The sequence below is a fragment of the Poeciliopsis prolifica genome, unplaced genomic scaffold (genome assembly GCF_027474105.1).
Source record: "Poeciliopsis prolifica strain line A6 unplaced genomic scaffold, Auburn_PproV2 SCAFFOLD094, whole genome shotgun sequence".
In the NCBI taxonomy this organism is placed as follows: domain Eukaryota; kingdom Metazoa; phylum Chordata; class Actinopteri; order Cyprinodontiformes; family Poeciliidae; genus Poeciliopsis; species Poeciliopsis prolifica.
In genome coordinates, this window is record NW_026562469.1 from 984,827 (window position 1) to 1,011,380 (window position 26,554).

General features: G+C 48.7%; 1 protein-coding gene across 1 annotated transcript; it reads right to left on the reverse strand.

Annotated features, from left to right (window-relative positions):
• Window positions 1–1,151: 1,151 nt before the first annotated feature.
• Window positions 1,152–22,662, reverse strand: cdc42bpb (CDC42 binding protein kinase beta (DMPK-like)). The gene is given in 38 exon segments (XM_055023000.1): window positions 1,152–1,939; window positions 3,052–3,113; window positions 3,344–3,446; window positions 4,232–4,462; window positions 4,632–4,749; window positions 5,012–5,129; window positions 5,202–5,286; window positions 5,387–5,484; window positions 6,323–6,677; window positions 6,748–6,989; window positions 7,384–7,446; window positions 8,021–8,237; window positions 8,310–8,391; window positions 8,467–8,606; window positions 8,714–8,850; window positions 8,934–9,039; window positions 9,572–9,645; window positions 9,648–9,795; window positions 10,117–10,161; window positions 10,250–10,329; window positions 10,396–10,493; window positions 10,575–10,723; window positions 11,694–11,799; window positions 11,884–12,008; window positions 12,079–12,184; window positions 12,255–12,511; window positions 12,577–12,687; window positions 13,528–13,770; window positions 13,867–14,000; window positions 14,075–14,182; window positions 14,269–14,497; window positions 14,579–14,827; window positions 15,512–15,712; window positions 16,216–16,309; window positions 16,396–16,544; window positions 16,628–16,888; window positions 20,241–20,332; window positions 22,488–22,662. Coding segments are annotated over 38 exon segments (5,508 nt in total). The 5' UTR covers window positions 22,657–22,662; the 3' UTR covers window positions 1,152–1,816.
• Between the last annotated feature and the right edge of the window lie 3,892 nt (window positions 22,663–26,554).

Genomic DNA, 26,554 nt, shown 5'->3' on the forward strand with positions numbered 1-26,554 from the left:
CTGTTGCTTCCGGTCTCAGACGGACGCTCTGATTGGTCGCCTCCTGCTGAGTAAACACTCGCCTCATCAATGATTAACGCGGCTGTCAGACTCTCGGGGTCAAATTAATCATTGATGGCTGACCTCAAAATGCGCGTCGCCATGGCAACAGGGCAGCATTTCTGCTTTGATGAACTCTTGATCTCATCTTTACAAAAATGTTTCAGAATCTCATCAGGAAAAAATCATTTGTTACATAAAACAGGAAAATAAAGATGGAGGAACAGAATTTACTATTTTACAACAGGAAGTGGAACAAATGTAAATAAATCTGCTTCCTGTTATTTGGTGAATCTTTAAAATGTGTGATAAGATTTTTTTGTCATCTAAACAGAAAAATGAACTAAATAGTGAAGTCAATCCTGCTTTAGAACTGTTTTCCTTCCACTCAACTTTCCAAAAGGAGCTGCTGACACAATGAGCTCCAGGTTTTTATCTCAGCTTTCGCTCAGAAGATGAAAATAAAACCAGGATCTCCATAAAACCCGTTCTGAGACCCGGTGGACCGGAACCAGAACCAGCAGGTGTCATGATGATCCAGATCATCTCCAACTGGAACTGCAGTCGTTTCCCTCCATCGATCTCCAGACAAAATGAAAACTTGACTTTGATCCTAACCGAACAGCGGTCCGGTTCTGTTCAGTCCAGGTGAGACGGTTCTGATGTTTAAAACAAGCAGTGGAGTAGTTCCTCACCTCACCTTTTCTCCTTCCACCAAACTTTCTTCACTCATTTCACGTTTAGATATTTTTCCTCAGTCTCTCTCTTGTTGCATTGTGACCTCTGACCTTGGCTGGAGTGGGTCAGCCTCTCTGGGAAGATGAATGATTTAATATGGAAACCCATTTCTGCCAAGAATTAAGAAATAAAAGCCCAACAGGAAAACGTACCTGCAAGTTCTCATGTAGTCATTCCAAAGATAAATGTCGTAATTATGAGTTTTATTATGATTATCAGACATAATTGGAGTTTTAAGTCTTAATTTAAGGGTTTAGTGATAAATTAGAAAAGCTGTAAAGATGTAAAACTTTCTCCTGAAGTCCCAGAGGTTCAGAAACGGAGCGCTGCGTTTCCTCCGGAGCGTTACCTGAACAGGTGAGACTCACTCAGACTCTCCTCTGGTTCTTTATTGTGGGTTTTTTGGCTGCTAAACATTTCATCATTACAAATATTCTTTAACTGATTCTGGAAGAAGTAAAAGCAGTAGTGTCCAGGTGTGACTCCGCCCCCTGTTACCTGTCCGGAGCCAGGGGGCGGAGTCAGATTAAAGGTGGTGAAGGGGGAAGAGTAAAGATCATCATTTACAAATCAAAGATTATTTTTTCTCCTACAACAACGACGATGATGATGTGCAAGCTTAACAAAACTTTAAAATAATTAATACAGTGTTTTTCTTTTTTTCCTCAGAGTGAGACCTCCCGTCCGTCTGAGCGGCTAACACATGGAAAGTGTTTTAATACAGAAGAGGAAGAACAGGAAGTGACTGGTCCCAGGGCCGTCGAACCGGGGCGGGGGCGGGGCTTCCCAGCAGGTAAAATCCATCCAGGTAAAACCGGGGAAGGGGGCGGGCTTCCCAGCAGATAAAATCCATCCAGGTAAAACCGGGGAAGGGGGCGGGGCTTCCCAGCAGGTAAAAGCAGCAGTAACCTCAGACTCACTCTGTCATGATAAAATCCTCAAAATAAAAGCTAAACTCACAGTCTTCAGTCTGTTCGACAAGCCCCGCCCCCAACAGACATGGAGGTGGGCGGGGCCAAACGTGTGCAAGGGGCGGGGCTTAGGGCTCCAGGTCCAGGCTGTCCAGGGTGAGCTGGCTGCGGTGGGGGGAGTTGGGGCTCGGGGGGCTGCTGGGGTTGGAGCTGTTGGAGGGGGTCGAGTGTTTGGTGGAGTCCGAGTCCGGCTGGGCGAGCGAGGGGGGAGAGAGAGAGAATGAGTGTAAATGGAGGGACGGTGAGAATCAGGTGGACAAACTTTCAGTCATGAGGGACAAAAATCATCAGAGGAAAAATTCACTCAATAATAAACTCAGTTTTAGAAATGGACACGCTAACGCTAACCACAGTGTTTAGCTTAGCACTCTTGCTAAACAGTTAGTGGTTTTGCTAACTTTGAAAACATTTACTTATCTTTATGTGAATTAATTTTTCCAGATAAATTCTGTTTGAATAAAGTTTATATCCATGCTCTTATTTTGAAGTCTATGTGCAGCAGCTCTATTTCCTGTTGCGTTCTTTTCCCAGAATGCAACAGTTTAAAATCTCCTGATGTCCTTCAAGTTTACTGTAGTTAATTTTGCTAAATTAGTAACAGAGTTAGCAAAAATCAACAACTAAAAAACTGAAACTAGGAGTGAAAGAACAGGAAGAGGCTGAAGAGACTTCCTGGAGGCATGTAATGACAGCTCTGATCCTGTAGAGGGCGATATAATAAACTGACTCATTTAGTCAGTGACATATGGGGAGTTAAATTTGGCACATTAGCTTCTGCTAAATACCATGTAGAATACAAACAGACTTTATTGTCCTGCAACGGGGAAAAAGTTACTAAAATATAAAAACCAGATCCAGAACAAGGTCTGACCAACTGAGTCACTTTTCCAAATGTACCAAAAGCGAAGCTAATGTTTATGGCTAGCGCTTTAGACTCGGCTAGCACAGTTAATGTTTTAGAGCCCAAAACTGAAAATCACAGAGGATAAAATATGTGTTGAATGTCTGCGCTGTTACAGGAGAGGATTACAGTTTTCTAAGTTTTTGGTTTGATTGTTTCTGTTTCTAAACCATTTCATGTACTAATCAGCTAACTCAGAGAAAATAAACAATTGAGTAAAGGTTGCTGGATGTTGATGAAACCTGATTCATAAATAAATTGTTGCGTCCAACATTCTGTCTGAAAATCTCATCCTAAACTAAATCAGATGTTTTGCTGCACCACTTAAAACCCTTCAGAGTGCCACAAACGGCCCACGAGCCGCACTTTGGACACCGCCGCCTTTAGAGGTGGTGGTTTTACCTCTCGGTCCAGGTCCAGGTCCGGTTCACAGGCGCCGCGTGTTGAAGCTCCTGAACTGAAATCTGGACCAACAAACACAAACATGAGCAACGCAAGAACGCAGCAACGCAGCAACGCAACACGGAGGAGCAACGGTGTGACCCGGGACGACCCGGTGCTCCCGGTGTGACCCGGGTCGACCCGGTGTGACCCGGGACGACCCGGTGCTCCCGGTGTGACCCGGTGCTCCCGGTGTGACCCGGTGCTCCCGGTGTGACCCGGTGCGACCCGGTGTGACCCGGCGGGTTTTCACCTGAAGCCGTGCGCGTGATGTGCGACTTGCTCCTGTGTTGCCGGGAGATGCTGGACAGTGGGCGGGGCTTGTCTCTGATTGGGTCGTCGGAGGGCATCACACTCTGAACACAGAACCAGAGAGACGCGTTGAACAACCCGACAGAACTCCGTTAAATATTAATAATCTGGATTATTAATACTCCAGATTATTAATGTGCTTCTGCTGGAGCAGAATAAAAATAAGATTTAAATATAAAAGCATCAAAATCAGAAAATAACTTCATGTTTCCATGGATTATTTATATTTCAGAGACATTAATGCTTTAATAAAAGCCGAGTTAAAATCATTTTATTCTATTAAACTCAGCCTTTATTGGCCAATTTAAGTAAAATGTGAACATTTTTATATCCCATAAAGTTGAACATTTATTTCTCAGGGGAAAACTTCAAAATATAAAAATGGAAATTTAAATTTTTTATTTGCACAATGGAAAATTTGAGAAAAGTTTTCAAAGATTTTGCACATTTGGAGATTTAATTGAACAATTATAAATAGTTAGTAGAATCTCTGATAAACTCAGTTTTAAAGGCCAATTTAAGTCAAAATATATATTTTAATTTTCCATGAATATAAAAACATGTTTCTCAGAAAATGTATTTTTTTCCAGACATTTTGAACTTTTGGAAACATTTAATTTAGCAATAAATTATCAATAAATCTTTAATATTAAAATAGCAGATTTTTTAAATTTCTCAGGAAAACCAACAAATCTAAAAGTGAAACAGATGAACTGGGTCGGGTGAACAGGTTCTTCCTCCCTGTTGCTATTGAAGTCGCCTTCAATCGGTGGGAACCGTGAGTTTGTTGTTCTGCTGAAGCTGCAGGAGAAAGAGAGCAGCTGCCTACCCTTCCCAGAGAGGAGATGGAGGGAGAGGAGGAGGAGGAGGAAGGCTGCAGGAGGCTCTGCTGGGAGGAGGAGGAAGAGGAGGCCTCCTTCTGCAAGAAGGCGCCGGCCGATGCCGACGTCATGTGATAGATGTGCTCAAAGTTGGAGGGGGGGGAGATGAGGGTGTGACGGGAGGAAGAGGAGGAGGGAGAAGGAGACGGGGAGGGAGAGAGGGAGGTGAGGTCACCGACCTGAACAGAGGAAGAGGAGGAGGAAGAGGAGGAAGGAAAGAAGAGAGGAGGAGTCAGTGATGACCAGAGCTGTGAGAGGAGAACATGCCATGCAGGGAGGAGGAGAAGGAGGAAGAGGAGGAGGAAGGAGGTAGGAAAGAAGAGGAAGAAGAGGAGGAAGAGGCGTTACCAGGGGGAGGTCCATCAGGACCTGCATGCCGTCTCCCGGTCCCATGTGGGCCACGTGGTTGAAGTTGGTCGGGTTGGAAATCATCTTGGATCGGAGCTCCGGGTCCCTGAGCATCTCCCTGACGACAGGAAGCAGAGGGGCGGGGCCCCAGAGGGGCGGGGCTTAGATGTAAAAACCTTCCTCGCCATCATCATCACCGTTCAGATAATGAAGGAAGTTTCTCTGCAGCTCATTCAGGGCTTCAACTCCACACCGTCAGGTTTTAACTAAACGCTGATGCAATCTGTCATTTAGACAGATCAACACTTGGTGCAGACAGAGGGAACTAATCAATCGATCGATCGATCCAAGCTTTTCCCGGTTCTGAGGATCCGACTCACCTCCGCTGCTGGAGCCGCTCCTCTTCTGGAACCTTAAACAGGAACTTCCTCTTGCTGCGAGTCCGAACCATCAGCTTCCTGCTGTGGTCCGACGTCTCCGGGATGGTGAGGTCTCCCTCTGCCAAGACAGAGAACCGTCAGCCGGGTCCGGTCCCGGGTCCCGGGTCCGGTCCCGGTTCTGTGTTTGTACCTGACGAGGCGTTGCTGAAGTAAACCAGGCGAGGCGGTTCTGAGCTCAGCAGGTTCAGCGTTCCTTCAGCGTTCAGGGGGCGGAACTGGGGAGAGAGACGCCGTCAGCGCTGGGCCCTGATTGGCCGAGGGACGGTCAGCGCTGGGCCCTGATTGGCCGAGCAGAGTCGAGATCTGATTGGTTACCTTGCGCAGGGAGATGGTCTGGACCCATTCGGTGGTGTGGATGTCGAACACGTCCACTCCGTACTCGCTGTAAACCGTCAGGTGGGACGAGTTCGAACCTGAAGACCAAAGATATGAATGAAATGATCCCACAGCATGATACCCTCACCACCATGGATGGGTCGCAGTGTTTCTAATAACTGCAAAGAACTTCCTGTTATAGTCTTATAACGGGGATTACAGTTATGAATGGTTTTTGTGTGAAGGTTTAAAGTGAAGCTGCCATCCAGCTACAGCACAAGTCATATTGATGACTTGCCAATATTCTAAATTATCAGCAGAAAATCAATTCTGACATGCTGGAGGAACAGATCAGTGAGAAAAGATGTTCATCAATTATTATTACTTATTGGAAGCACACAGTTAATATTCCACTGGCCTTTATCAGTGCATTCTGGGCCTGTAAGAGCAGCAACAGGCCTGTTACAATAAGCAATAAATCAATTGATGAATTACAACCAGATCAATCATTTCCATTTGATCAATTCATCTTTTTTCTTTTTCTACCAAAATCTGGAAGATGAAGTTTTTAGTATGTTTGTTTTTGGGATCAAACTGTTTGCAGGGATTCTCCATTCATTCTGTTTAATCTTTACAGCAGGGGGCCCCCCCTGAGGGCCCCCCTGAGGGCCCCCTTGAGTTCCACCCCTGAGGGCCCCCCTGAGGGCCCCCCTGAGGGCCCCCCCTGAGGGCCCCCTGAGGGCCCCCCCTGTGGGCCCCCTGAGGGCCCCCCCTGCGGGCCCCCTGAGGTGTTAAATATTCATCATAATTTAACGTTTATTAATATGTTACTATTATTATTACATTACTGGCACATGGCCTGCAAACAGCAGTAGAATGGTTTCCCATAATAACGTCATTGGTTCTGGTGACATCACCGCCAGCAGGTGGACCTACAGCAGGCCAGCGGCGCCGCGGGCCACATCAGCTCCTGGGTCCGGGAGCGCCGGCCCTGCCCGTCCACGTAGACGCCCAGCTGGCTGAAGCAGAGCAGAACCTCGCCGGCGCCGACCTCCAGGGCGTGCAGCGCGTCCATGGGCTGCTGGGCCAGGAAGGCCAGGGACGGGTCGGCCGGGTTCACCAGGCTGATGGGCGACGACTCGCCCTGCAGCGCCAGGAGCGCGAAGCCGGACGAGTATCCGACGCACAGCCGGTCCCGCAGCATGCCCAGCCACTGCACCGTGCCCGGCGCCTGCACCTCCCACAGCTTCTTGTGGTACGGCTTGGCCCGGCCGATCTCGTAGCACTGGACCTGCGGGGCGGAACCCAGGGTTTAGAACCGGGCCGGGCCGGACCGGGCCCGCGGCGTCGACGGCTCTGACCTGGCGCTTGGCGGCGGCCAGCAAGCAGGCGGGGCCTCCGGGTCGGAGCAGCCCGGTGGTCAGAACCTGGCAGTTCTTGGTCTCTGCCAGCTTGGTGTCGAAGGACGACTCCGCCCCGTCCAGAACCCCCGACGGGTAAAGGTGGACCTGCCGGTTCCGGCCGCACAGCAGAGCCACCATCTTCTCCTTGGGAATGAGTTCGATCTGGTAAACCTTCTTACTGTCTGCGGCCCGGACGATGACTGCAACACAGACAGAACCATCAGAACCCGACTGCAACACAGACAGAACCATCAGAACCCGACTGCAACACAGACAGAACCATCAGAACCCGACTGCAACACAGACAGAACCATCAGAACCCGACTGCAACACAGACAGAACCATCAGAACCCGACTGCAACACAGACAGAACCATCAGAACCCGACCCCACACTGTGCTTCCCGGCTCGGTTCTGGTTTTGACTCGACATCTTTTGGGTCAAACATCCAACATTTACAGCAGGAAGAGATGAGAAATAATTTCTTGTGGCGCTGAAACCGTCCAGACTGGGTCTGAGGATCCGTCTTTGCTCTACAGTCAGAACATTAATTCTTAAACGTCTTCATGAGCAAATCGCTGCATTTCTGACTCACCGTCTCTTGTAACCTCGACGATGAACAAGCCGTCGTCTGTTCCCAGGGCGATCCGCTCCCGGTCTGCACAGAAAGATCAATACATCAGACCATCTTCAGTCCATCTTCCTAAACATCAGAAACTTTTACTACTTTATAGCAAAGAAATGTGGGGATTTTGAATAAACAGCAACATGTCGTCAGCATAAAGAGAAACTTTATATTTCGAACGCTGCAGTTACTTTATTCAGATTTTTACAACTTTTATAACTTTATCCTGTTGATATTGTAGTTTATCAAAACTTCTCATATCTTTACGATTTTGTTAATGACTTCATTGATTTATTACTTTATTATTATATTGACATGTCATCAGCAGAAACTTCATATTCAGACTGCTGCAGGAAGTAAAGCTCAGATAAGTCAAAGATTTTCATTTGTAACAAATGTTTTTTATAAATATGTGTTTTGCACCAAATTATGCAACATTTTGAATAGTTTGTATTTCTAAACATCAAGACAAAACAAAATTTGGAAGAGTCCGTAACCCGACTGAAAAAGAACTGTGACATCAGATCTGTAGAACTGAGTGACCAGAACAGAACCACAGACCCGGATCTGTGGTTCTGTTCTGGTTCTGACCGCGGCCGGTACTGACCCAGGACAGCGGCGCACAGTGCCGTCTTGATGAGTGGCAGCGATGCGTCGTACGCCTCATGCAGCATGTGGACCTGCTGGCTCTTCAGCTGGTTCTTGGTCAGGATGTTCTGCAGGCTCTCCAGAACCCGGACCCACTTCTTCTTCTCCTCCTCGCTCTCCGCCAGCACCAGCAGCGACACCGAGGAGAACTGCGAGCTCAGCTGCGATGACGTCACCTGCATCAGCGACAGTTAGGATGCGGCGGTCGGTAGGCGGCAGCGCGAGCCGCAGGAGGCGGGGTTTCCTACCCTGAAGATGCAGGGGACGTCCTTCCTGGTCGCGTGGATGACGTCGGACGCCAACACGGAGCTGACGGACAGATCTTCATCTCTGCAACAAACCCCAACATGAAATAAAACACAGAAATCCATCGTCCAATGATAATCCTTCTGACCCCGAGTTCACCTGAGGTCCAGGACCAGACTGGCCACCACGCCCGGCTGGGTGGACTTCCCCTCTGGAATGTCGTAGAGAAACAGTTTGCAGTCCGACACCACAGCGAACGCTCGCTGCCAGCCCTTCTTCACGCCGCTGGGCTTCGGGATCTGCAACAACGGAGCCAGAACTCTGAAGCCACGGCTGCTTCGTCTGAACCTCAGGACAAGAAGACCAGGAAGCGAAGAGCCGCTCTGCTGGAGGCCGGCAGCCTTACCCGGACGTAGCCCTTGTAGGCGGTGCCGATGCCCCTCTGGACGTCGATGCCCTGCGGCCTCTTGGCCTGATCCGCCGGGATGGGGCACAGCAGGGGGGCGTGGTCTTTACAGGCCACATGGCAGATGAAGGAGCAGACTGGAGACGCATGCAGAACCCATCAAAATGAGCAACACACACCGAGCAGACTCTGCATCGGATGAAACCGCAGAAACGTTTACCTTCGCAGGCGTATCCCTGGCGACTGAGGCCCACCATGAGGGAGGTGCAGTGGGAGCAGAGCGTGGGACTGGAGAACGTTTTGATGCTCAGCTGGTGAGCTTTGGGCTGCACACACAGGAAACACTCAGGTTTAACATGAAGAGAACAAAACTCAAAGAGTTTTAACCACAAAAACCTGATCCAGGTTTTACTGTCATCATTTAGATCAAACAATCCCAAAAACCTGGATTAGACAAACCAATCAATGTTTCAGAAAGAAAGGGTTCTTGTTTTCTGGAAAAATAAATCTAAAAGTCATCAGCAAAGAGTGAAACGTGATTTATCTGCAAAAGATGAAATTCAAAGATGAGCTTCCTGAGAGCGGAGCCCTGAGGAACTCCTGGTGTAAGGAGAAGAGAGGTGACAGTTTCCTGAAGAACCGACTGTCCAGATGTTTCAGTGTTAGATCTGTTTTATCTGTGAACCTCGCTGCTGATGAAACTCCAACCAGAGGCGGAAATGAAGAAAACAGCCTCAAATCTCAGGAAGCAAAACCTGATCAAGACTAATTTAAATGACAAAGTCCGACTGTTTGGAAGACGTCTGCAGAAACGAGTTTGAGTCGATTCGTTGGAGCCAATCAGAGGTGGCGGCGTACCTGGGGTGTGGCCATCGCTGAGCTCTGTAGGATGGGGGAGGGGCTTTCAGGAACCGACGCCGTTTTTTCCGTCCTGTTGACACAAAGCAGCCGGTAAACAAATTTCTACAACCACAAACCTTCAGATACTGGAACTGTGGGTGGATGACCTCGGTCTCAGAGGCGGAGGATCGGGAAGGCGGCGTGGTGAGCGACTTCTCGGGGGTGGAGTCTAAATCTCCCGTCTGAAAACCACAGAAAATGAGTTTTAGTCGTGAGAGCGGTTCTGGTTGATCAGGACTTTGGTTCTGATCGTTCTGCTCCAACTACAGGCTGATGAAGACGAATCCACAGAGACGAAGACCAAAACACAGCTATGAGGACCTTCATGTGTGGGAGGGGCTTAATCAGTGGGAGGGGCTATGTGAAGAGGGCGTGGCCACTCTGATTCTTCCATGTCATTAGTGAGCAGCTATGACTGAGGCTAGAGGTGACCACTAGGGGGCAGACGGAGGAGCGTTGGGATGGGTGGAGGAACGCCGAGGGACCTGCCGGGAAAAACTTACTTCTTCCCAAAGGGCGAGCAGTGAGGAGGCGGAGCAAAGTGACGCCTCCAGGTCACAGAGAGACACAAGCAACAGTCATTTAGTCATCAGACCTGCTGGCGCTGCGATTGGTCAGAGCGGCGAGCAGACTCACCCTGAAGGTGAGGTCCGGAACCAGCGGAGACGTGTTGAAGTAATCGAACATGGAGTCCTGGAAGTCTGGGAGCTTCAGGCCTGCAGAGACGCAACGAGTTAAACACAGCGCCGGGTCTGGGTGGGCTTCCAGGACAGATTCCTGACCTTTGTCGGAGCGGGAGCGGCTCTCCTCCACCTCCTTCTTCAGACCCTCCACCTGCTCCACCACCTCCCGCCTCTTCTCCTCGGACTCCTTCAGCTTGCTGCGGCCGGACAGACAAAGGTGTGTGAGGCGGCAGCGCCGAAACATTCCCTCCTGAGCCTGAGCCACAGTGACCCCTGACCTCTCCAGGTTGATGTTGGCAGCCTTGACTTTGCGCAGCTCCTCCTGGACCATCTGCTTGGCCTTCAGCTCGGCGTCCAGAGCCGACTGCAACTCCAGACGGGCCGACATGTCCAGCTTCTGGCTGCGGCGGACCTTCCACAGCGGGTCCTGCAGCGGGAACACAGCAGCATGAAGCTGCAGCGGCTGCATCAGGAGCACAGGGTAGCAGCCAGCAAGAGCAGCCCAGGAAGCACACAGTGAGGAAGCATGTGATGGACACGGATCAGGACAGGAAGAGCAAAAACGCCTCATAAAAACCACTCATTTCACTCTGACCCTGATTTAAAACAACCAGAAACTTTCAAAACTAATACTAACAGCACCGTCTTCAAACCAGCAACCTTAGGTAGCCTAGCCCGCTTAGCGTCTTCTGCATTAAAGCTAAAGCGCTAATTTGACATTGTTTTATAAAGTTTCCGCTGAATAAAGTTTAACTTCTGTCTGGAAGCTGTGAAGTAGTTCAGCCATTTATATTCATGTTTAGCATTAGCTTCAACTAATTGGCACAGCATGCTAGCTTTAACCTTAGCTAGGAACCATGGTGGTCTTTAGCATTAGCTTCAGCTAAATAACATATTGGTGTAGTTCCTTAGCCTTAGCTTAATGCTATGCTGGCCCATCTGCTTTAGCATTAGCTGGAGCTAGCAGAACAAATGTTTTCCATTAGCGTGATAGCACTGCTCAGGATCAGTTCCAGTTCAGGAACTCCTTCAGTCGGGTCCAGAACCTTGAACTGGTTCTGTTCATGGTCCACATGCTGCTAGCCATGCAAACGTCCTACAGATGAGGCGGAGCGACTCCTTCATGGCCCAACACTCACCATCCTGTCTCCACCAATAGGAGCCCAGGGCTTCCTAGGGGGCGTGGCCACTCCTGACTCAGGCTGCCAGAGCGAGTCAGAAAACAGAACCAACACTGAGGAACTACAACGGGTCAGACTGCAACATTAACGCACACCTTCACAATAAAAGCCTCTCTGAGGCCGAAGGAAACATGTTTAAGCTTTTAAAACGAGGGCTGGTGCTGAAGGTTCCCAGGAACCAGAGACCTGACCCGGTTCTGAGGGAGTTCGGGTTACCAGAGGTCGGGCCCCGAGGCTGGAGCTGCGCAGCGTCTCCAGCTCCTCCGTCATCTTGGTGGCCAGAGCTTGCAGGTAGCCGCGGGCGTCCTTCTCATCGCTGACCCTGAGCAGAGAGGAAACAGCGGTCGTGAGTGCAGAGCGCCCCCTGGTGGCCGGAGGAGGCGGTTCTGACGGATCAGCCAATCACCATTGGATGATCTCTGAGATCTGGGCCTCCCAATGCGCCACGCTCTCTTTCTTGGAGGACAGGTCCTGCAGGTCGTCCTCCAGCTGCCGGTTCTGTGCCGTCAGGTTGTCCACGAACGAACATAGCTGCAGGAGAAGATCCGATTAGATCGTCGTTTCTCACATTCACTCATTGGTTCTGGACGGGTCGGCTCACCTTGTCCGTCTCGGCCGTTAGCTTGCGGTTCTCCTCGGTCAGCATGTTCTTCTCTCGCTCGTGTTTCTCCTTCAACGCAGCAACGGCGTCGTCCATCTCGTTCTGCCTGTAGAGCCACACGCACACCGGGTCAGAAACCGGTCCGGTCCCGACCCGGCCCGGTCTGCGGGACCCACCTGTCTCTGTTGGCTTTGTCCAGCTTGTCCCTGAGCTGCAGCAGCTCCTTGTTGGCGGCGAGCAGCGCCCCCTCTGACTCCTGCAGGTCCTTGCGGAGCGTTTTGATCTCGCCGGAGTGGGCCGAGTCCTTCCGGAGCAGCTCCTCCTCGTAGAACAGAACCTTTTTATCCAGCTCCGCCTTCAGCCGGGACAGTTCCTGCTGGGACTCCGCGCCGCCGCCGCCGCCGCCACCCGCGGCTCCTCGGCCCTGCTGGGACTGCAAACAGAACCACGATGACTGGGCCGCTGCTGGGAAGTCTCTGGTTCTGGTTCTGGTCCCACCTTCAGGCTCTGCAGCTCCGTCTCCAGCTGTTTGGAGTAAACTTCACTGTTCTCCCTCAGCTTCCTCTCCTTCGATGCCTCCGCCTTCGCCTCGTCCAGCTGAGCCTCCAGCTGGCACACAAACAAAGGCTTTTATTGTGAAAGGATCGCTGCTTAAGGAGTAAAACATGAATAAAAATAAATACAGGAACATCTGGAAGACTTCAATAGTTTGTGTCATTTTGATGATTGTGGCTCACAGATGGTCCTGAAAACCCATATTAATATTATTATCATTATTATTACCATTACTATTATGGGCTGGCTGGAGGAGAAAAAGACACAAAAGCTACAGAAACTGGTTGTTCCCAGACAAATTCACATAATTTTATTTTTTTATTGATGTGTAATTTTCTGAGATGTTTCATTTCCTGTAAGTCAGAATTCTGAATGTGATAATAAATAAAGTCTGGAAATGTGTCAGTGTGTGGGATGAATGAGTGTTTCTGACGTGGGACAAAAATATTCTCACAGTATTTAACACTTCAGATGTCAAAGTTCATCAAAAAAGTCCCTTTAAAATGAATGAAGTATGTCTCCCTCTGGTGGCCGTGAAAAGTAACTGCAGCTTAAAGATGAACATATTTGGTCTGAAAATGAATTTCCACACCAAGAAATGACTGAAAAGTCAAGATAAACCAGATTATTACTGAAGAAAGATTTCAATCAATTCCAATGAATTCTACTGATCAGACAGAGCCGGTTATGTTTGAGGGCTAAAGTGTGATGGCCAGGGTGGGTCAGCCTGAGAGTTAAAGGCTAATTCAGGATTTCATTTTCAGTAGCAACAGCAATATTTACCAATATTTGACACTAAATTAGATTTTAAAAGTCCGGGGTGTTTCTGACCGTCTGCAGGAAGCTGCTCTATTAAGTCTTTTACTTTGAAGTGTTTCCTTGAGCCTTCCTCACCTCCTTGCGGTTCTTCTCCGTCTTGCGGATCTCCTGTCTCAGGGCGTCCATCTTCTGCATGAGTGCGTCCATCTCCTCCTCCTTGTCCCTCAGCTGGCGGGACAGGCGCTGCTTGGAGGAGCGCAGCTCGGCCATCCGCTCCGACAGCTCCGAGAACTCCTGCAGCGCCAGCTTCCTCTGGGAGTGCGCCTCCTTCAGCTCCTTGGTCTGGCTGCGCAGACGCTCCAGGGAGTCGGCTAACTGCTGCTCGGAGGGAGAGGAGGTTTGGAGACTGACTTAGTGAGGGGAGGGATGGACAGAGGGGACGGATGGACAGCGGGGACAGAGGGGCCTCCTTACCTTGTGGATGTCGTCCTTCTCCTGCCTCAGCGACTTCACCTGCTTCTCCAGGGCCTTCATCTTGGAGGCGGAGCTTTCGTAGTCCTGCCTGAGCGTGACGGCCTCCTCCAGCTGGTGCTCCAGCCTATCAGAGTCTGCCACATCGCAGGAAAACAGGTCAGGATCGGAACCGGGTCGACTAAGGCCGGAACCGGACCGACTCACTGACCTGCCAGCTTCTTCTTGAGCCGGTCGATTTCCTCGTTCAGCTTCTTGATCTCTTTGTCCCGGGTCAGAGTTCCTCCCCGCGCCGGAGCCTGGAGGGCCTGGGTGGACTCTGAGGGGTCAGAGGACCGGGTCAGGGACAGAGACGGACCGGGTCGGGACCGGAACCAGCCGGTCCTTGCCCGGGCGTTTGCCCACCTTGCAGTTTGCGGTTGAGCTCCTGTTTCTCCTGCTCCAGGCGCCGGATCCTCTTCTCAAACGCCTCCACCTCCGAGCCGGCGCCGCCGTCCGGCTCCGTTCGGACCCCCGGCGCCGCCCGGCCGGCCGCGCTGCGGTCCGAGAAGCAGCTGTCGGTGGTGAAGGTGAAGCCGACGAAGGGGAGGTGCTGGCCGGTGAAGCCGGTGTGAGACACTGGCGGTCCGATGTCCTGAAGACAAACAGAGCCGTGAAGGAGCAGCGGAGGATGACCGGAGGTTCTGGTTCCGGTCCGCTCCGGTTTAGGCCTCACCGGGTTCTTCAGGACGTCGTCGTCCACGTCAAAGTTGGAGGTGTCGGTGGGCGAGGAGACGTCGGGGATGTAGGGCGCCTCGGCGGAGCGGATGTTGTCCCAGTCGATCCCGCTGAAGAAGGCGTGGCCCTTGAAGTCCGAGATGCCGTTGAGGCCCAGCCGGCGGTCCCGGGAGCAGAGCAGCCGCTGGATCAGGTCCTTGGCGTCATCAGAGACGTCGGTCACATGGGAGGGGAACTGGAAACGCTCCTGGAAACCAGACAGGAAGTCAGGACCGGGGGACGAGCAAAGAGAGAGAGAGACGTCCGTCCACTGAGGGACACGCTCCCATTTAGAGGACAGGAAGTAGGACAGGAGTCTGGAGACGAACCGCAACCTGGAAACGGCAGCAGAGTAATCTGATTACATTCTGGGAGGAAGGAAGCGGATGGAGCTGGAATATATGGCTGAATAACACAACACTAATACTGATCAATAATTATCAATTATTATTGATTAGTTTTATGTTTTAGATTTCCGACATCCAGCCAAACTGGTGACGTGTCATTTCCTGTTTCAGCCAGGTTTCATTTCACACCGTTTTTACTTTAAGCAGCTATGAGACACAATGGAGAAACCTGAAACTGCTGCTGCGCAAGACAGCAGCAGTTTCAGGACAGAGCGAGCGAGTTGGTCGCTTGAACAAATCTTGGTCCCTGTGAAGGAAGGAAAACTTAAAAAGAACAGAAAGTAGGCAAAGGATGGAAGGAAGAAGGAAAAACAGAGAGAGGAGTAAGGAAGGAAAGTAGGGAAAGTAGGATGTGGAGTAAGGAAAGGATCCTAGCTGTCTCTCGTTTGATTATCAATTTTTCCTCCGGCGTTCAGATCAAAACAAACTTTCTGACATGAGGATCATTCTGCCTGGATCCCTGCAGTTCTGGTTCTGGTTCTGACCTCGTGGTTCATGATCTTGCCGTAGGTCTCCACCAGCGACTCGGCGTAGAACGGCGTCTCTCCGTACAGCATCTCGTACATGCACACGCCCAGCGACCACCAGTCGCACTCCGGCCCGTAGCGGCCCATCCCGTCCTCCATCGCCTGCAGGATCTCTGGGGAAATGTAGTCCGGGGTTCCCACCGCAACAGACGACTGCACCTGCAGCGCAACAGGAAACACAGGCTTTTATTCTGAAGGGTCACAATTAAATTACATCTTTCTTTCTTTCTGAAGTTCAGCTGCAGAGAAATCAACCGAACCGATCAGAACTGATCAGAACCGAACCGATCAGAACTGATCAGAACAATACGGGTCTGACTGACGTTACAGGAGACAAGGAGGGAAGGAAGGATGGAGGGAAACATAAACTAAACGTTCCAACCAAGACAAAATTTAAGACGTGTGATTATTTAAGGCCGACTTATTGTTGTTATTTTCTATTAGCAGTCTTAATTTAAGGCCTTAATATTAGATAAATCCACTGATTTGAAGGACATGTGGACACCAGGGATCAACCTGGTTATGATGAAGTATTGAACAGTTTGTCAGCATGAGGTCTAAAGAATTAATTCAACATTTAAGCTTCTACCTTCACATCGTCACAACGCTTCACTGTCATGTGACTACTTCCTGTCAGCCATGCGCAACAGGAAGTAGCTTACCGTTCCGTCCTCCATCATTCGCAGACACGAGCCGAAGTCGGCCAGCCGGATGTGACCGTTGACGTCCAGCAGGACGTTGTCCGGTTTGATGTCTCTGGAGAAGCAAGATTTAGACTGTTAGGACTGCAGGCTCCACCAGGGGGCAGCATTCCAATCATTCCTCCAATGAGCAGCAGCTACCTGTGGATGTACCGCTGCTGGTGGATGGAGTGGATGGCCAGAACCATCTCTGCCACGTAGAACTTGGCCATGTCTTCAGGCAGACGGTCCTCAAACTTACTGAGCAGCGTCAGCAGGTCTCCGCCCACGTAGTAGTCCATCACCAGGTACTGCAGCACGGCAACAAGTCCGGCAACAAGTCTCAGCAACAAGTCTCAGCAACATCAGGCTGTTCAGAATCCACCAGACCTACCAGGAAGTTGTCATCCTGGAAGGCGTAGTGCAGAGTGGTGATCCACTGACTGTCCCCCTTCACCAGGACGTCCCGCTCCTCCCGGAAAACGCCGTCTGCACAGCGAGACGCCGGCAACATGTTGGCAACATGTTGGCAACATGTGATGAAGAGGAGGAGGAGGAAGGCTGGACTCACCTCGGCTCTCTTCAGCATCTCCCACTTGTTCAGGATCTTCATGGCGTAAACGCGCTCCGTGTTCTTCATCTTCACCACAGCAACCTGCAGCAACACGGCCAACCAGGTTCCAGATTGAAGCTTCAGTAAAACAAGCTGATCACTTTAGTAATCAATGATCAGGATTAAATCAAACTGACGTATTCGTCTTCAGTTGACCTGATGAATGAACTCTCTCTTTTCACCATTTATAGATTTTGTGTCGGATCTTTGATGAAAACATTTCCGGGGAAAAGAGGCTGTTTGCTCTCTCTGTGTTATGCTAATAGCAGTTAGCTTTCGTCAACATCTCTTCGGCGGACATGAGAACGTTGCACAATGTAATAATCATCCAGCCTAAAAACATGGAGTAAATAGTAAACATAATTTAATAAAGCTTTGAGGCTGATAATTTGCCTCGAGGAATTTTAATAATGGAGTTACGGAGCAGACGAAGGAGAAAAGCTAACAGCTAACAGCAATTATGATGTAAAATTACATAAACACTGGAACAAATCGGATTTTTGGTAGAAAATATTTGTTAGCTCCTTAGATTAATCTAATAGATTATCTGTCAGAAATGTAGCTGAACATTTTTAGCATGCGAAAGCATCTGGAGTTTCTAACTTCTCCAGAAGATTTGATTGTTGATTTTCTGAATCTTCTTTCAACATGAAACCTGAAAACCAGGCAGGATTTTCTTCAAGAAAGAAATAAAATGTAGGATTCTTCTGTATTTATCAACACAACAGTTTTCCCCCACAGCATCATCCTGCCACCGCCATACCCGACACAAAGTGTTCAGTTTCCAGCATCACCTGAGCTGATGCTGGAAACTGAAACTGTATTTTGTTTTCTGGTCTTTGGCAGCTTCAGCTTTTATTTCTCCATTCAGGAGTTTTGATGGAGTTTGTTTAGGGATTAAACTGAACTTCCAGAGCAGGTTCAGAGCAGAGCTGCACCTTTAAGAGCTTTGGGTGAACAAAAGCAGCCACACCTGGAATACCTGCCCGGCCACGCCCGCTCCCAAGCTGTCGGGACGGGACGTTCCCCACAAGCACAGCAACACGCCGCTGCGAGTGTTTGAGTCCCGAGGCGGCGGGCAGGCGTGGCTGCGGCACACCTTTCCTCTGGTATGTGGGCGACGCGCACACACACACACACACACACACACACCCCCCCACACACACACACACACACACCCACACACACCCACACACACACACACACACACACACACACACACACACACACGCACACACAGACACACACACACACACACACACACAGACACACACACACACACACACACACACACACACAGACACACACACACACACACACGCACACACACACAGACACACACACACACAGACACACACAGACACACACACACAGACACACACACACGCACACACACAGACACACACACACACAGACACACACACACACACACAGACACACACACACACACACACACACAGACACACACGCACACACACAGACACACACACACACACACACCAGCAGCGTGCATCAGCTGCTTTCTTACGCGAGCGTTCAGCAACGCGTTCCTGAGGGCCCGGTGAGCGAAGGAGGAACGCTGCAGCCTGAACAGGAAGTGCAGGAAACTCTGACTTCCTGCTGGATCTCAGCCCGTCCACATCCTTCCTATTCTCAGGAATTTGGAATAAAATTCAAACCCAAAGGAAATTCAGAGCTTCTCTAAAAACTCTGTGACTATTGGTTACAGATTTCAACCTCCGTCTGAGCTCGGTTCCCGGAAACGCACAGAAACACGAGTCCAGTCGGATCAGAACCGATCCCAGCCTGGAGTCATTCAGAGCTGGAAACAATAAGTCCCACAGCCAGCAGGAAGGCCTTCCTGTAGGAGGGAATCCAGACAACTTCCTGCTGATCTAGAGTGACGTTTCTACGCTCCAGGACTCAGCAGAACCAGGCAGTCAGGATGCTACTAGCATCTCAGCAAACCAACAGCATGTTAGCTGCCAAGCTAACATGCTAACAACCGAGCCAAACAGCACCTGTCCAGATATATGAGGGAAATAAAAGATCCTGATTCATCGTTACGCAGATGACATTCAGATTTGACTTCATTTGAAATCCAAACGGTTTTCAGCTAAATCAACTTTCTGATTTTATTCCAATCAGCAGACATGTTTTCATCCAATTCTCCTGCAAAGTTTGAGCAATTTGTTTTTAAATGTTGCAAAACAGAAAATGCTAATTTTGTGTTTCCATTTTCTGGGATGGAGTGAATAAATCCTGCCTGGTAATCACAGCTACACATGGCTGCGATCAACAGGAAGTCCAGGTTACTAAATCACTTTTCAGTGTGGTGCCTCTGGTAAGGCTCCAACGTTTGGAGATGTTTGCTACGTTTGAACTTATTTGGTAAATGTGTTTCCATTTCCTCCTGAGCACCGACTGTTTCTCAGAAAAGCCACAAAAAAATCATAAGGGGGCAGAAATGTTTTTACAGAATTGAGGATGTTACTTTGAATATTCCCATTTTCTTCTGTGATATTTCATGTGACCTCTGTGTGGCCATGTGACCTCTGTGTGGCCATGTGACCTCTGTGTGGTCATGTGACCTCTGTGTGGTCATGTGACCTCTGTGTGGTCATGTGATGGGGCGTTTAGCTGCAGCAGAGGTCAGAGGTCGGTCAGAATATATTTACTGTCAGCCTGACTTCATATTGAAGCCCAGATGTTTAGAGTTGTAACTCGTAGCAACAGCAGCTGCACATGATGATCAACATTAATACTCGGCGATTCTGGACGGGTTGTTCAGCTGCAGCAGAACCATCTGGGGTGTTTACACTCCGAGGCCCGGCTTCCTGCTGGACCTGGACTTTGACTGGACCCCTTATCACAGCGCTACGACCGACAGCAGCTCCACCGCAGCCAGAGCAAACATCATGCTGGGGTCAAAGTTCACCAGCCAGCCTGACCAGCAGCACAGGGACTCGGGTTCTGACCAGCACTTCTAAACCGGGTTCTTCTGACCCAGCTGCTTCAGCTTTGAAACCGTTTCCACTCAGGAAGTGGAAAGAGATTATTTATTTATTATTCCTCTGCTTTTTAAAAACATTTATTTATATTTATTAACAATTATATTTTCAGTTTGAAGTTTGCAAAATGAAAAAAGTTAAAAGGCCACAAGGAAGAGAGAAAGGAGATGAGGAAGGAAAGGAAACAAAGACAGAAGAGAGGGATGCTTACAAAACACAGGAAAGAAAGAAAAAGACAAAAATAGCAAGACTGAAAGAAAGACCAAGGAAAGGAAAGGAAGGAGACAAGGAGGAATGTAAGGAAGGATGAAGAGAAGGACAGAGACGACCTTCAGAGCCAGAACATAAACCGGACCGCTGCAGAACCGGACCAGGAGTCCTACCTCCCCAAAGGCTCCTCTTCCGATCACCTTCAGCATCTCGAAGTCGTCTCTCTTCAGCCGCATGTCCTTCACTCGGCTGGTGAACGGCTTCACTGCAGAAACACAAACACACGTCGGACCTCAGAGGTTCTGGAGAACACTGGACCAACAGAGCCGACCCGATCTGGAGGCGCCGGGGCCCCGCAGACCGCCGGCCCCGCAGACCGCCGGCCCCGCAGACCGCCGGCCCCGCAGCATCTTCAATTCATCTGATCTGGAATCAGAATTATCTGGGTCACTCTGAAGCACAGCCCAGAATAGAAACCACAGAACTGGAACCAGAACCGGAACCGGACCCGAGCGCAGGCAGGACCTCAGGCCGGTTCTGGAGAACTTCCCAGACGGATCTGATCCAGAGTCTTTAACCCCTTCACAGCAGGGTTTCTGCTGCGTCACCATGGCAACGCGTGATGGAGCCTCAGGTAGTCTTCAGAAATGTCTGCGTTTCCCCGGCAACCGGCAGCTCGTCTCTACTCGCCATCGGCAGGAAGGTCGGGTTGATCCGGACCTTTAACTGGATCTACTGGAGGGAAACATCCAGTTCTGACCCACTTTATAAGAAAAGTCCAACAAGTTTGATGTTGGAGCCAGTTTGACCCAAAATGACCGGATAACCAGAACCAGAAGGCCTGGAGCTTCTGGACCTTCTGGACAAAGGTCCGGTGTTCAGGTGAGACGGTGAAATCAGTCAAGCACGTTGGAGGAGGCATCATGCTGTGGGAACGTTTTTCTCAATCTCAGCCCAACAGGTTCCGGCCGGACAGTGATCCAAACACAGAACCACCAGAACCTCTACGATGATGCGAGTCAACATCTGAAGTGCGACGAGAATTCATCACACTCCGAACCGTTCGGTACCACGGAGCGGGACCATTCAGAACCCAACCAGAAACTGCCATCAAAGCCGCGAGGAGCAGATAAATATGAGACGTTGATGTTTTAACCTGCATGAAGTTCTGATCCTGCATGTGTGGAGAAAATGGGACATATAAATATTAACCTGATCTTCATTTTCCAAAAAAAGTCTCTAATGTGTGATTAAAAGGTTTGGACTCTCATAACGGCCGGCTCTGAACAGATCCATTACAGATAATAACGGTTCTGAAAAGTTCTGATTGTGCTGATGTCTTCGTTCAGCCGAGCAGAACCCGATCGGAGCATCTGAGCCTTAAGCAGCTCCTGGATCCAGGTCATTTAAATCAGGACAGGCTCTGAAACCGGGACAGACTGAACCAGGACAAACTGGGCCAGCAGCAGCTGCAGCCTCCACGCTCAGCCGGGCCCGGTTCTGGCTGTGAGCAGAACCGGGCCCACACCGGGTCAGTCTGCTTCCCCTTCGACTCCTCTCAACTTAAACCTACATGTTTAAGTTGTTGAATCACCAAACCTGCAGATTGTTTGATATTTAGGTTCTACGGTCTTTAAAGGGGCAGTAACGTGTTTTTCAGAAAAATGGTGTCATTTCATACCATAAACCAGAAACTGTTGTCTTCTGTTGTCAGAAAATGCTGCATATATGAAATATGAAACGATTTGGGCTTCTGTCTCTTTAAAATCTCCTGAAGCTCCGCCTCCAGGAAGTCATCCCAACATGGCTCCTCTATTAACTCTTTAAGGTTTTTACCAGCGTTGCTCTGAGCAGCAGCTGGTGGCTAATTGCTGCTGGCTAGTCTGAAGGAGCTGAGAGGGGGAGGAGCTTCATCTCGAAGGCGGGGCTAAGTCCCAGGTGTTTTGGGCAGCTGAATGGTTGCCATGGAGATTTAAGGATTTCTCAAACATGCATGTAAGAAAGCATCACTGCAGGTTTGGTCTTGACATTTTAACGTGAAACTGTCCCTTTAAATCGATTTGAGCGAACCAGAAATCGGCACTGGCTCAGTTAAAGCCCGATCTGTGGCCTCGGCTTGTTGGACCTTCTGGAATAATCCAGATGAAGAATGAGAGCTGGTCTTCATAAAACTCTGCATCCTCTCGGGTCGTGACAGGCTCAGTTGCGGTTCCTCTGCTCCTTCCTCCCAGGACCACACCCACAGGCTTCCCACGGATCCCAGAACAGATCCCTGATGGTTTCCAGAGCTCCATCAAAGCTCCTGTCACTTCCTAACCGGAAGAACGCCGCAGAACCCGTCCAGATCATCCAGAACCCCTCAGACGCCACCGGTCCGGACCTGTTCAGTGAGAAGAGCCGGTTCCGGTCTCGGTTCTTACCCCAGTTCAGGAACTCGGTGATGTGCTTCTCCCTCTTCAGCGGGGAGTTGGAGCACTCGGTGTAGAGGCAGAGCAGCAGGTCCAGCAGCGCCTCCACGCTCAGGCATCCCGCCTCCTTCTGCTCCAGCAGCAGCTCCTCCAGCCGCCGCAGCCGCTCCTGAGCCGACATCCTCCTCGGCTGGGACGCTCCGCTCCCCGGATCCGACTCCCGCCGCCGCCCGCCCCGCTCACCGAGTCTGCGCCGCCGCCGATGCTCCGCTTCCTGCCGAGGCTGCTAGCAGCTAGCCCGTTAGCTCCGGGAAAACATTCCCGACATTTTGAGCCGCCGGGATGTCGCAGAGTTCTGGCCGCCTTGCGCTCTGTTACAGCCGGTCCGTCGCGTCGTGAGCCGAACCGCCAGCAGGCCCGCGGCTGTCCGCCCTGAACATCGGCTTTAATCCGGTAAATCTGGACTTTCCGCTCAGAAATCGGGACGTCGGTAAGAGCGTCGACTCTCAGGCTGACCGCCGCAGCTCCATGTCCCCCGGTCGGTCTATAAGTCCGGGAACGCAGCCAGGGGTTCCGAACCTGAACCGACTGGACTCGGGGCGTCCGTCGGAATCGGGCCGCGGCGTACCGGGGGTCTCCAGGCGGTTTTTGGTCAGTTTGAGGCGCCTGCCGGTGTGGCTGATCAGTGGGAATATGGCTGAATCCAGGTCGGATCATCCAGAACAAGTTGAAAGTGATGAGTCTCATTTCCGGTCAAAGGAGCTTCAAAATAAAATAAGTTTATTCAGCAGCGTTGAATAAGTTGATATTTTGCAGTGCATTTTTTTTGTTTGTTTGAAATTTGTAATAATCTTCCGAGTTTGAAAAGTTAATTTTATTTTTATGAGTATAGGGAGCAGATATTATAAGTTAATACGTTTTTCTGCTTCATTATTTCTTTTAGGCGTTACATGAAATATTTACACTTGTCATAGAGTGAATGAAACAAAAAATATATTTCATTATAAATAAAATGAAAACAATAAAGCTTGGTAGTAACTTTCCATCCATCCATCCATTTTCTTACTCTTGTCCGCAGTGGGGTTGGGAGGAGCTGCTGCAAACGTTTCAGGCGAGTGGCGGGTCACCTGGACACGTAGCCAGTCTGTCACAACAGTGATGAGCAATTCAATTGTTTAAATAAGTTCCTTTATATAATGAATATTATTATTATCACCATTATAAAGTTGTTGTGTTTTAGAATATCTTTTATTTCCAGCCACTTGGGGGTTATTTCAGGTGTAGCAGCAACATTGAGGCATACAGGTTCATACAAAAATTAAAAAGTGTTTACATTTTTATATATCTTAAATATACAAAAGGTTTTTAATAATACTTGTTTTTATAAATACCAAAAAGTAAACACAAAAACATGTTAATCATAAAACTGGTCAAAACTCGTTTTTTTTTGTTTTTTTTTTTTACAAATGTTTACGCTGGCATCGTGCTCTTATTTTGAAGGCTCATATCCAGTGTGCGGAAGTTGGTTTTTGCTATTGAACGAAGACGTTACAGATCTGTGCGTCTCTCCCAAAAGAACACGCATGCCCCGCCCTCCTGCACCGGAAACGCTCCAGATACATGACGTCATGTGGTGATTGACAAGAGCTGAGAGAGACTGGTACACACACACACACACACACACACACACACACACACACACACACACACACTGACATCATCATGTGACATCATCTGAACAATTAAGTAAACAAGGAGTTTCACTTGTTTTCGTTTCAGTGGATGAAACAATTAGGACACAAATAATCACATCGAATTAAATTTTGTTTTTATTTAATTAAGCATTATTGATTTTTAAAATTTTATTGAAATTTTTGCAGCAATTTTATTGCAAATTAATTATTTAATAAACATTTCTGGTGTTAATTTCATATTAAGACAGTTTCTTCATTTTAAGAAAATATTTATGCAGTAAATAACTTTATTCCAGTTATTTACTTTTTAATGGGTTTTTTAAGATTTGGAAAGTAAAAATGAGATTTACTGCGACCCGTCCGGGCGACCCGTCCTGGCGACCCGTCCGGGCGACCCGTCCGGGCGACCCGTCCGGGCGACCCGTCCGGGTGACCCCGCCTCTCGCCCGGAACGCAGCTGGAGAGGAACCAGAACCTCCCGACCCAGTTAGGGAGAAGGTGACCAGACAATGGATGGATTTATGAAATGTAAACATAAGATAAGAAAAAAATCTAGAAATATAAAATCTATTTTTAAATAAATAAAAATTATATAAACATAACTGAAAGGGAAAAAAACTCACGTTTTCTGAGTTACAAAACATAAAAATTAGACAAATATGTAAAAGTGACTAATATAAATTAATAAATCATAAATGAATTTGTAACATATTGTAAACGTTACTGCAGTTATGTTGTGGGTCTCAGTTTTCTGACTTTGCATCTTTTATTTGACTCATAATTCTAACAATATGGACAAAACACATTTATTTAATGGAAGAAAAACAAAATTGCTCAATTTGTGACAAAATAAGACATTCTGATTAAATTTGATCATGTTAGTCACTCATATTTATGTATTTAATTTGACGGATTCAGCATATTCTACAATATGAAAGATTTATTAGAAATATAATGTCATGACGTTTCATTGTTTTCCTGTCGTGTTGTTTTACCGCCAGTGGCCACTAGAGGGAGCTGGGAGCTCGGTGTGGAGGAGCTGCAGGTTCTGACTGTGATCCTGGCCGGTTCTGGTCCGGATCAGGAAGCAGCTCTGTTATCCGTCACACCCCGAGGCTCTGCTGAGTTTCCCTTCTTAAAGCTGGTGATTCCGGATCAGCGGGAAACGGTTCCCGACTTCATTCCTGAGGAGCCGGAACCGGTCCGACCGTCGCGCTGGTCTCATTTCTGCAGAATTTCACATGTCTGACAAACACGCAGAGAGGCTGCGTGTCTTCAGTTACAAAATGTTTGTTTCCGTTTGATGTTGTCTTATTTAAATCTACAAAAGTTCTTCAGAAATTTTTCACAGTGCAGAACCTCAAGCCAACCAACAAAATAAAGATCTGAGAAGTGCGGAGTGCATTTGTATTTAGGCCCTGCTTCAGATCTCTGCAGAACCACGGCTTTCCTCCATCTCCAGTTCAGCCAGTCTGCATGGAGAACATCAAGTCTTCCCACAGAATCTCAGTTGGCTTATGTCTAGACTTGGACTAGGCCATCCCATAATACAACTGGCTGTACTCTCTGGGTGTTTTTTCTGCTGGAAGCTGAACTTCCAGCCCAGACTCTGGTCTTCTAACAGGTTTCCTTCCAGGATCATCCTGGAGTAGATCCATTGCCTGTCCCACAGCATGATGCTGCCACCACCAGCTTCAGTGAGAGTGTTCTGTATCAGTCACAGAAAGCAATAAAAATGTCAGCAGGTGACTCCAATTTTTACCTGACAGAAAAGTGCTGCAAGAAGAAAATTCATAAGACATAAAAGATTAAATAGCTGAAAATAGAAAAAGTCAAATTAACTTAAGATTCAAAGTAACTCAAGACGGTTGAGGCTAACTGTAGCTAGCTGTCTGTCTATCAGCTGTTTGCCTTTTAAAATCTGTTTCATGGTATTTTCAGAGCAAGCCTTCATTGTTTACCACCATTAAATGAAACGAAACAGAACAGCGACGCTATCTCTGCTGAAGTCCAGCAGATTTTTCCTGGGAACAAATAAAATCAGTAAATGTTCATCAGAACTGTCTGAAAATAAACAAACGTTTGACCAGATTGGCTGAAGTCCAACAGATGATCAGAATCAGTCGGACTGATTTCAGGCAGCGCGGCGCGTCGGTCAGCATTAAACCACCACTAAAATAATTACTGCTTGTGTCTCTGTGTTTTCCTTTCCATGGAAATGTACTTTTATTCCTGAAATATAAATATACTGCTGTTATACAACAAGCTTTTCAAATCTGAGTATTTATTCGCTCTTCATTTACCTGGGAAGGTTCTGGAAAGTCGATTAAAGTCGAAAAACTAACAGCAAAAATTTGAGATATTTAGTCCAAAAGAAAAAAACAG